The sequence below is a fragment of the Lampetra planeri genome, chromosome 17 (assembly GCF_965212315.1).
Source record: "Lampetra planeri chromosome 17, kcLamPlan1.2.h2, whole genome shotgun sequence".
Classification (NCBI taxonomy): Eukaryota; Metazoa; Chordata; class Hyperoartia; order Petromyzontiformes; family Petromyzontidae; genus Lampetra; species Lampetra planeri.
Genome location: NC_136123.1, coordinates 13,172,685 through 13,183,669, shown reverse-complemented (window position 1 = coordinate 13,183,669; position 10,985 = coordinate 13,172,685). Strand labels below are relative to the sequence as shown.

General features: G+C 54.2%; 1 protein-coding gene across 3 annotated transcripts in view; it reads right to left on the bottom strand.

The window, feature by feature from the left end:
- The window catches only part of LOC144723397 (ADP-ribosylation factor GTPase-activating protein 1-like), a 50,370-nt gene that overhangs the window by 6,540 nt on the left and 32,845 nt on the right, over positions 1–10,985 (bottom strand). The window contains exons 9-10 of one of the 3 annotated variants that reach the window (XM_078602145.1): positions 10,491–10,511; positions 1,211–1,319 (exon numbers count right to left, since the gene is read on the bottom strand). In XM_078602145.1, coding sequence (XP_078458271.1) covers positions 1,299–1,319; positions 10,491–10,511 — 42 coding nt within the window. In that variant the 3' untranslated portion in view covers positions 1,211–1,298. Of the gene's footprint in view, positions 1–1,210; positions 10,512–10,985 lie in introns of all 3 variants that reach the window. The other 2 variants (XM_078602144.1, XM_078602146.1) reach the window with 2 other exon arrangements.

Here is a 10,985-nt window from a genome sequence, read left to right as displayed (position 1 = left end):
TATTCCGATGATGTACACGTACGTGACATACACGTACGTCATCAGTTCGAAACAGGAGAAAACGGGAAAGGGTTAATACACTAGCCTCGCATTACAGGGGCAGCCAAGACCGCAGCTTGCTAGCCACATGCGGATCCCGAGCAGTTCCAGTGCGGCTTGATAGAGACGCAGCTCATGATTAACTTTTCAATACTTTATTTGAAACAAGATAAATTTGTAGAAGCGTGAATGGCGCAAGGTACTTGCCCCTGGCAGCTGTGCGGGACACAAGGACTCCCAGGGCACTCCCGCAAATGTCTAAACTCAAATTATCCGAACAGCCAATAAGTGTGAGTGAACCAGACGTGTGAGCCCCATGTGTGTCCTGTGGCTCTCGGCCATTTTCCTATGGGGCTCATAGGGGAAGGAAAGTTGACAACCTTCCGTGGCATTATTAAACAATTGCAATATATCACTGTATGTATATCTCAGTATTGCAATTCTGGTTGGCGTCAAAAGGGTTCTACTCAATGGTAAGGTTACGATTTTAAATTCTTGTAGAATAACACAGCCCATCATCTCTGTCAGGTTGATAAAATGAGTACCCCTTTCAGCAAAGTCAAAAGGAGTTTTCCTTTTCAGAGAATCACCCCCGATAAAGGAATGGAGAATTTCCGCCACTGGTTCAGGCTCCCCGTTTGAGCGCAGCACACTCGCAATCGTTTGAGTGCATGGAGATAGGTTCATCATAATAATTTAGAGTTTGTAACGTGCACAGTTTTCATTAACTTTTAGAACTGGCACAAACAGTTGCCGAAGCTCTGTGGCCCTATATTTGGATGCGTTGCCAATTCTATGACTGAGTGGTTATATATGTGGGAGGAAACCCTGGGATGAAAAGGGGTAACACTCAATCCCTATGCCATGATGAGCTAGGAGACAACCATCTAGAAACACCCGTTTAGAGTATTTGGCAGCTATAAATTTCCACATGATAAGGCACTTCATTGGGCTATCGATTGTGGCCAGGTCACTTCTGAAATAGAGCTACATAGCTCAGTGGGCCTTACCTGGTAAAAGAAAATAGTTTAAATCGTTTTAGTGGGTTTGGGAGTTTCACAAATGTGTGTGATCCACTGACCCTTGCCTCCCCCAGTGCTGTATCACAGAGCACGTACAGCACAGCCACCAGCAATATGACGTCAATCACAGCCACGGATGTGATGCTCACCCCTCCAGCAGAGGAGAGTCGTTTCCCGAGAGACGCTCATGGCCTCCGTGCTTATTCGAGAACATGGAGGTCACTTCCTTCCAGCCTTTCATCCCTTGTCCCTGAAAAACTACAAAGAACATTAAGAGGTAAAGGTTTCAGTGTTATTTTCCCCCCATCAAATGTTTCAATCTAAAGACAGCTTCACTGCTAAATTCCACATGCAGTGTTCCAGCATTTGAGCTGTGACTCCAGAGAAAATGTTTTCAAAAGCTTTGAGTTACAGGAAACACTTACCAATACATATTGTTGAAAGCACCAGCAGAAATCAGAAAAGAATTGCATAATTTTTGGTTAATGCAAGTTTACTCACCAAAATCATCCAAGACAAACACAACAAGAGGATCAAAAGCAAACGTTGTAATAGAAATGAGCAATAGAAAGTAATGAAAAATAGCAATATGTGTGCACGTGCCAAAGTCCTGATCACCCCCCCCCCCCTCCGTATTAAACCTGCACGCACATGTCCATACACTTTTAAGTCTTGTTAAGTCTAGGTTTAAAACTAATTTATTTAGAACTGCTTTTTGTGTTTAGTTTGTTGTTCTTCCCCTGCACCTCCGATGAGCATGGTTGGCTACATACAGTGCGAAAGAAGTTCAACATACAGGGAGGAAAAAAAGTATTTGATCCCCTGCTGATTTTGTACGTTTGCCCACTGACAAAGAAATGATCAGTCTATAATTTTAATGGTAGGTTTATTTGAACAGTGAGAGACAGAATAACAACAACAAAAATCCAGAAAACACATGTCAAAAATGTTAAAAATTGATTTGCATTTTAATGAGGGAAATAAGTATTTGACCCCCTCTCAATCAGAAAGATTTCTGGCTCCCAGGTGTCTTTTATACAGGTAACGAGCTGAAATTAAGAGCACACTCTTAAAGCGAGTGCTCCTAATCTCAGCTTGTTATCTGTGTAATGCGAGCAAGAACAGGGTGGTTGCTGGCCTCCGCGCCACTCACACGGCCCGGAGTATTGGGGGGCGGAGCCTGGTCGGCGGAGCGTGTGGGAGGAGCCACTGCTCACCTCGGCTCCAATGGGAGACGGGGTGAACGGGGGGCGGAGACGGGGGCAGTACGGGAAGGAGGAGTCAGGGTCACGTGATGGGGAGGATATAAGGAGAGAGCCGGAAGAGATCGAGAGGTTGGAAGAGAGTGAGAATAGAGAGGAAGCCACGCTGGGCAGTGGCGGAGAAGTGGCGCCATTTGCCACGTGGTCGGAGACCTACGCGCACCGTAGGCCAGTGGTGTGCGTGGGGTGCCGGGGCTAGCAGAGTGTGGAGGGGCTAGCAGAGTGTGCAGGGCACACGTAGCTAGCGAGTGGCTAGCAGGGTGTGCGGGGGCACACGGACCAGCGGTGTGGCTGGCAGTGTGTGCGGAGGGGCACACGGAGGAAGCAGAGCGGCCGCGGTGTGGGCGAGGGCCACAGGGAGCGTGCGCGGGGCGCACGGCAGAGGCAGCGCGGGTCCGGACGAGGACCAGCGGGGTGCAAGACAAGAACCCAAATAAAGGACGAACGGAGACCTACATCGCCTGACCGAGTCCTTTATTGCACTGGTGTCAGAAGTGGTACGTAATGTCTAAACATCTCAAGAAAAAGAACATACCTGCACCATCTTCTGAAGACAAAGACTATCTTCCAGCGGCGGTGGCGCTCCCGACGATGGAAGGCGGAGGCGAAGTGGGGACGGGCGACACGCCAGGAGTGCAAGATGTCGTCGGGGCGGCCGGGCCCCGTCTGCATCAACGGGCGCCGAGGAGGGCTGGCGACACGTGACGGCCCAACTTGATTCGCTGCGGGCCGTTTTGATGCAATTATGCACCCTGGTGACAACAGCGACGAGGCCGGATCGCCCAAGCGGGGAGCCTTCGAGTGGGGCCGAGCCGTCCACCATTGGGGCCTGCGCGACGCTTCCTGCCCGCTCCGACACGCGGCAGGACGCCGCCATCTTGGGCGTGGTCGGGGACGAACCGCGGGAAGCCGCCATCTTGTTGCCTCCACCGCGGGAAGCCGCCATCTTGACCCCGCCGCATGGAGACGCCATCTTGTCGCGACCGCGTGGAACACCTGCAGCGGGAGACGGCGACTCGGGGACCCGCAGCCATCGTCTGACGACGGTCAAGGAGTTCTCGATCGGCGGGGATTGGAGTGCATTTGCCTGCCGTTTTGAGGTGGCGGTTCGATCCGCCAAGTGGACAGATGCGGAAGCCTTGGAGGTCCTACCGACGCTCCTGGACGAGGAGTCTGTGAGGTTCTTCCGCTCCATCAAGGCCGCGAGGAAGACGACGCTAAAAGGGGTGTTCGAGGAAATGGCGGAGGCTTATGAGCCCCCGGACGACGCACATCGCAGATTCGTGCAGCGGCAACGGGCACCAGAAGAATCGCCAGTGACTTTCCGGGGCGCTGTGTTGGAGCTGGCTATGGCCGCATATCCGGACACAGAGCCCGACTTGCTGGAGCCTTTAATATTGGGCAAGATGTTGGAGTTGACCTCACGGATAGCGGCTAAGTGCCTAGACGCGCAATTCAACCTGCGCCGGTGGGAGCAGGTGACGACCTGGACGGCAAGCCCCAACATCGAAGGCGGTGCCACAGGGTGGGATCCGTCCAAAGCTGTCTACGTACGGGACGAGAAGGGGCCTGAGGCGCTGGCGGCAGCATCGACCCAATGGTCTACTCGAGGGGGAGCGGAGTTGCGCTCGGGGCCACCGTTGCGGGATCGCCAAGACAGAGGGGGTGCCGGATGACGAGCCGACTTGTCGTGCTTCCGCTGCGGCCGTCGGGGGCACTTCGCCAGGGAGTGTTGGGCTCGCTCTCGGCCGCCGCTCCAGCAGGAGGCCCCTGCCAAGGACGCGACACGGCAAGATAACCCACGACAGGCAAGTCGGTACGCATCAGACACCCGGCAAAGCCTGTCATCTCATGCATCACCATCGCTACGCGGTCCGGATGGCATTACTAACGGGGGGGCGCTGAGAGATCCGCGTTGCTCGCTGACGCAATGGCGGAAATTGGCGCGGAGGGTGGTTGCGCCGCTACTGGGTCGTCCACTGTGCCGGGTTCGATCCAAGGGGTCAACGTGCGCATTTTGGTGGACTCGGGTGCGTCTGCGACCATTATCTCCGACGTGATACTCCATCTCCTGTCCATTCCGCCAGGGCAGGTACGACTGGTTTACGACTCTTGCATAGCGGCGAACGGGGGAAGTATGGACATTGTGGGTCAGGTGGACGCCAGCATATCGGTTGGGGGTGTTTCGGCTTCAGGGACGGTGTTGATTTCCAGGTCCCTCGCGGTGCCCTGCTTGTTGGGGACTGATTTCCTGGCGAAAATGCCCATTCAGATAAGGGTGGATCAGAATTGTATCGAATTACCGGGGGGCCGCAAAATTTCTTTCTTTCATCCTGGGGGCAGTCCGCTCCTGACCGCCAGGTGCAGGCGCTATCCAAGGTATCGGTTGATATTCCACCTGGCTCGCAGATGCTTATTCCGCTGCGGTATCGGAAACCAGTGCTGGGAATCGAGGGTGCGGCGGGCGTGTTGTTGTCTCCGTCCAATGCTATAACGGGTGGCTTGACGCTGGTCGGGGCACAGACGATTGTTCGGCCGGGTCAGCCTCCGTTTTTACAAGTGTTGAATGGGAGCGCGGATAATGTTATTGTGCCGGCCGGAATGGTTTTGGCTCATGCTACGACTGCTTTCACGGCCCATGACGATCGGGGCCGCCGGGGCCTCATAGGGGGGGTCTCGGCCTCCACGGATCAGGATGATCGCTGGGTTGCCGAGTTGTGCCGGGAAAATGCGTCCTTGACTGAGGACCAACGGTCCGCGCTTCGCGCGCTGTTGGGAAAGTATTCCGACGTCTTTAGTTCGGACGATTTCGATTTGGGGCGCACCTCCTTGCTCTCCCACCATATTGATACGGGGGATGCCGCTCCGATTCGGATGAACCCTCATCGATTGAGTCCGACGGAGCGGGATCATGTACGCGGCGCGGTGGAGCATATGCTGGCCGCTGACATTATTTCCCCGTCCAACAGTCCGTGGGGCGCCCCGGTGGTCCTTGTGAAGAAAAAGGATGGGAAATTGCGATTTTGTGTCGATTTTCGCAAGTTAAATAAGGTGTCGGTTGCGGACGCGTACCCCCTGCCGCGTATGGATGATTCCCTCGATGGCTTGTCTGGGGAAATTTTTTTTTCTACTCTAGATCTCTCGTCGGGATTCTGGCAACTTCCCCTGGACGAGTCCTCGAGGGAAAAGATGGCTTTCCGTACGCCGCAGGGCTTGTTTCAGTTTGTCTTCCCATGGGCTTGAACGCCGCCCCGGCGACGTTCCAGCGGCTCATGGAGCTCGTGTTGGCCGGTCTGCAGTAGGACACGTGTTTGATATATTTAGATGATGTTATCGTCTTCAGCTGCACGTTTGAGGAACATCTGCGGAGATTGGATGCGGTGTTTGCTAGGATGCGTTCCGCCAATTTGAAATTTAAGCCCAAAAAGTGTCACCTGTTGCAGCGATCTGTGCGCTATTTGGGCCACATAGTCAGTTCGGACGGGGTGGCCACGGACCCGGAGAAGACAGCGTGCGTCCGAAACTGGCCGACTCCGGCCACAGTGGGAGACGTGCGTCGGTTCGTTGGGTTCACTTCCTATTACCGCAGGTTCGTTCCAAATTTTCCCACGATCGCTAGGCCGTTGCACCTCCTTACAGTGAAGGGCCGGAGGTTCAGCTGGGGACCGACGGAGGAGGCGGCGTTTCAGAGCCTACGCGATCGTTCGGCGTTGGCGCCGACGCTGAACTATCCAGATTTTACTCGCCCTTTTATTCTGGATACTGACGCTAGTGACACCGGGATTGGGGCCGTTCTGTCCCAGTCTAAGGGCGGCGTCGAACGCGTGGTGGCTTACGGTAGCCGCGTGTGTTGTCTCCGGTGGAGACCCGCTACTGCGTTACTCGTCGGGAACTCTTGGCCATAGTGCATTTTCTTCGACAATATCGGCCGTATCTTTACGGCCGTACGTTTATTGTGCGCATGGACCATGCGGCTTTGCAATATTCCCTGAGGGTTGACCAACCGTCTGGCCAATTGGCATGATGGTTGGAAGCCCTGCAGGAATTTAATTTGAGATTCAGTATCGTAAAGGATCGCGTCACGCGAACGCGGACGCACTCTCCAGATTGCCGCAGGGGTCCCCTTGCGCCTGCGCTTCGGGCACGAATAGGTGCACGTGGGTTCCGCTGCCACCTCGGCCTGTTATGTCCGCTGTGGAGGTGCCTGAGGCTCCCGTGTGTCCAGAAATGGCTGATGGGGTTTTGAATCTGCCGCGTTCGGTATGGGTTCGCGAGCAATTGCTCGATGAATCGCTGGGGGCCTTGCGGGGTCGGGCTGCGAAGGAGAGAGGTGGACCGCTGTCCGATGGGACGCCGGGAGCTGCTCTCGAGGATGGCTTGTTGATGTGGAGGGAAGGGTTGCACGATCGCTGGCGTCTTGTTGTACCGTCGTCGTTGCGATATGAGTTGATTCGGGCTCTGCACTCTAAGAAGTTGTTACATCTCGGGGTGCAGAAAACCTTGTTGACGTTACAGCGGGATTATTTTTGGCACGGCATGACGACTGATGTCGTCGGGCACATTCGGGCATGCTCCGACTGTGCCCGGCGGAAACCGCCTAAACACCCATATGTTCCACCAGTGCAGTCCATACAGGTGTCACGGATTAACGAGTTGGTGGCGTTGGATATTTTGGGACCCTTTCCGCCGTCCGCTCAGTGGAATACATTTTTGTTGGTTTGGGTGGAATATCTTTCCCGCTGGCCGATGGCCTGGCCCTTAGCCGATCAGTCAGTGGCGTCTATCACGGAGGCGTTCCTGTTCGGATACGTAATGGACAAAGGGGCACCGGAAAGGTTGCTCACGGACCAAGGGCAAAATTTTTCTTCCAAACTGTTGGCCGAGGTATGCGCTGCACTGGGGACCAAGAAGGTTTGGACGTCTCCCTACCATTCGCAAACGGATGGGATGGTTGAACGGCTCAATCGGACCCTGTCGACCATGCTCTGTCATACGGTTAGCGAAAAACAGGCTGATTGGGATTTGCATATCCCTGGGGTGCTCTCCGCATACGGGATGACGCCACATGCGTTGACGGGGTACTCACCTTTCTTTTTGATGTACGGTTGCGAGAATGTGCCGCCGGTGGACGTGCAACTGAGCACGGGGGCGAAGGGTCCTGTCAAGCCTCTCCCTGATTATATTCGAGACACCGTTCGTCACGTGGCAGAGGCGCGGGAGGAATCCCGATTGGCTATGGCCAAGACCCAGGCCCGGAATGAACGTTGTGCACGAGGCTCGCATTGTGAGTCCCCCTGGCGGGTGGGGGACATGGCCTGGCTGCACTGCCCGCAGGTACCGGTGGGGACCTCCCCTAAGTTGCACAAACCGTCGCAGGGGCCGGTTGTGCTTATTGAGGTTCCTAGTCTGCAGTCCGCGCGTGTTCGGTTCGGATCGTGGCGCTGGTACGTTCATACGTCTCGATTGAAACCCTATGTGGCCCCGCGGATGGATGCGTCATCTCCTAATGTTGCCTTGCCGGTGTCTGTCACGACCGACGCGCCACTGACTTTGCCTGTTCAACCTGCAAGCGCGCCTGTCGTGCCTCCTGTAGACGGACTGGCTGTGATCCTGCCGGACACGGTGATTCCTGCTCCGGGTGGGCCTACCACGGCGACGGGGACACTTGGCCCCGCTGCCCCTCCAACCCCGCCGCGGGCGCAGTTGGAGGAGGCCCCGACGACGGGCCTCTCTGGGGAACGGGACGCTGGGATTGACAGGTCTCCAACAGCGGCGGGCGGTTCCGGTCCTGCCGCTCCTAGAACCCTGTCAAGATCACGGTCCGTGCGGGGGCCGCCCCCCGTGCGGGACGGGCTGGCGACCCGCACTCGTTCTAAGTCCCTTCCCTTTCGTTAATTGTTGTTGTCCTAATATCCGTTTGTCTTGTGATTCCTGATTGTCATGTTGTTGCTCGCATTATTGTTGTTCTCTTGCAGCCGGGGACGGCTGGCTTTTTCATCAGGGTCATGTAATGCGAGCAAGAACAGGGTGGTTGCTGGCCTCCACGCCACTCACACGGCCCGGAGTATTGGGGGGCGGAGCCTGGTCGGCGGAGCGTGTGGGAGGAGCCACTGCTCACCTCGGCTCCAATGGGAGACGGGGTGAACGGGGGGCGGAGACGGGGGCAGTACGGGAAGGAGGAGTCAGGGTCACGTGATGGGGAGGATATAAGGAGAGAGCCGGAAGAGATCGAGAGGTTGGAAGAGAGTGAGAATAGAGAGGAAGCCACGCTGGGCAGTGGCGGAGAAGTGGCGCCATTTGCCACGTGGTCGGAGACCTTCGCGCACCGTAGGCCAGTGGTGTGCGTGGGGTGCCGGGGCTAGCAGAGTGTGGAGGGGCTCGCAGAGTGTGCGGGGCACACGTAGCTAGCGAGTGGCTAGCACGGTGTGCGGGGGCACACGGACCAGTGGTGTGGCTGGCGGCGTGTGCGGAGGAGCACACGGAGGAAGCAGTGCGGCCGCAGTATGGGCAAAAGCCACAGGGAGCGTGCGCGGGGCTCACGGCAGAGGCGGCGCGGGTCCGGACGAGGACCAGTGGGGTGCGAGACAAGAACCCAAATAAAGGATGAACGGAGACCTACATCGCCTGACCGAGTCCTTTATTACACCTGTATAAAAGACCAAAGAGCTCTCCAAGGATGTCAGGGACAAGATTGTAGACCTACACAAGGCTGGAATGGGCTACAAGACGATCGCCAAGCAGTTTGGTGAGAAGGTGACAACAGTTGGTGCGATTATTCGCAAATGGAAGAAACACAAAATAACTGTCAATCTCTCTCGGCCTGGGGCTCCATGCAAGATCTCACCTCGTGGAGTTGCAATGATCATGAGATCGGTGAGGAATCAGTCCAGAACTACACGGGAGGTTCTTGTCAATGATCTCAAGGCAGCTGGGACTATAGTCACCAAGAAAACAGTCGGTAACACACTACGCCATGAAGGACTGAAATCCTGCAGCGCCCGCAAGGTTCCCCTGCTCAAGAAAGCATATATACATGCCCGTCTGAAGTTTGCCAATGAACATCTGAATGATTCAGAGGACAACTGGGTGAAAGTGTAGTGGTCAGATGAGACCAAAATGGAGCTCTTTGGCATCAACTCAACTCGCCGTGTTTGGAGGAGGAGGAATGCTGCCTATGACCCCAAGAACACCATCCCCACCGTCAAACATGGAGGTGGAAACATTATGCTTTGGGGGTGTTTTTCTGCTAAGGGGACATGACAACTTCACCGCATCAAAGGGACGATGGACGGGGCCATGTAGCGTCAAATCTTGGGTGAGAACCTCCTTCCCTCAGCCGGGGCATTGTAAATGGGTCGTGGATGGGTATTCCAGCATGACAATGACCCAAAACACATGGCCAAGGCAACAAAGGAGTGGCTCAAGAAGAAGCACATTAAGGTCCTGGAGTGGCCTAGCCAGTCTCCAGACCTTAATCCCATAGAAAATATGTGGAGGGAGCTGAATGTTCGAGTTGCCAAACGTCAGCCTCGAAACCTTAATGACTTGGAGAAGATCTGCAAAGAGGAGTGGGACAAAATCTCTCCTGAGATGTGTGCAAACCTGGTGGCCAACTACAAGAAACGTTTGACCTCTGTGATTGCCAACAAGGGTTTTGCCACCAAGTACTAAGTCATGTTTTGCAGAGGGGCCAAATACTTATTTCTCTCATTAAAATGCAAATCAATTTATAACATCTTTGACATGCGTTTTTCTGGATTTTTGTTGTTGTTATTCTGTCTCTCACTGTTCAAATAAACCTACCATTAAAAATATAGACTGATCATTTCTTAGTCAGTGGGAAAACGTACAAAATCAGCAGGGGATCAAATACTTTTTTCCCTCACTGTAAACACGTATACATACATGAAAGTAGTTCAACATATGGACATACATGCATATTACCGCCACGTGCTGTTGCACACGGAGACCTAAAGCATTAACACGAGTGCAACTACGGTGTACCGAAAAATGTCAGCAGGGATGAATAATGAATGAAACACAAAGCAACGTGTTCGCTGTGGCATCGACGAGAGATCCCGCTGTCTCACGGACGTGGCATGCGGGAACTCTAAAGCGGGGTGCGCAATCAGAGTGAGTGTTGGGAAGTGAAGCTTTTGTGAGGCACCTGCTGCTTGTTTTTCCAGAGCTGCTCCGAGGCAACAAATCGGGCAGAGCACAAAGGCACCACGTGTCACCCAAGGCAGCAAGCACGAAGAGTAGGTTCCACAATCGCACGTAAATGGAGCACGTGGTGAGGATTTAACGCGTACGTGTTCACAGCTGCTTGATATTTAGGTGCAGTTTTCTGGGTTGGGTTGAGTGTGGAGCATTTTTTATAGAAATATTTCGCCACGCATACCTGCAGGCACTGTCTTAGCACGGTGACATAGTCTCCTGGTAGCGCATTTGCCGCTTGCTGCAGATGTTCACGGTGTGAATCCAGCGCCCGCCCTGATTAATATTGCGAGTGTATGAATCATAATAATACAAAACGTTCATCTGATTCACAGAGAACGTTAAAGATCCCATGACATCATGAACAAGAGGAAGCCGATGTGTGTTGGCGTCATGGTCAGAAATATAAACATTTGAAAATTACCCGCAAATTACCCCATTCAAA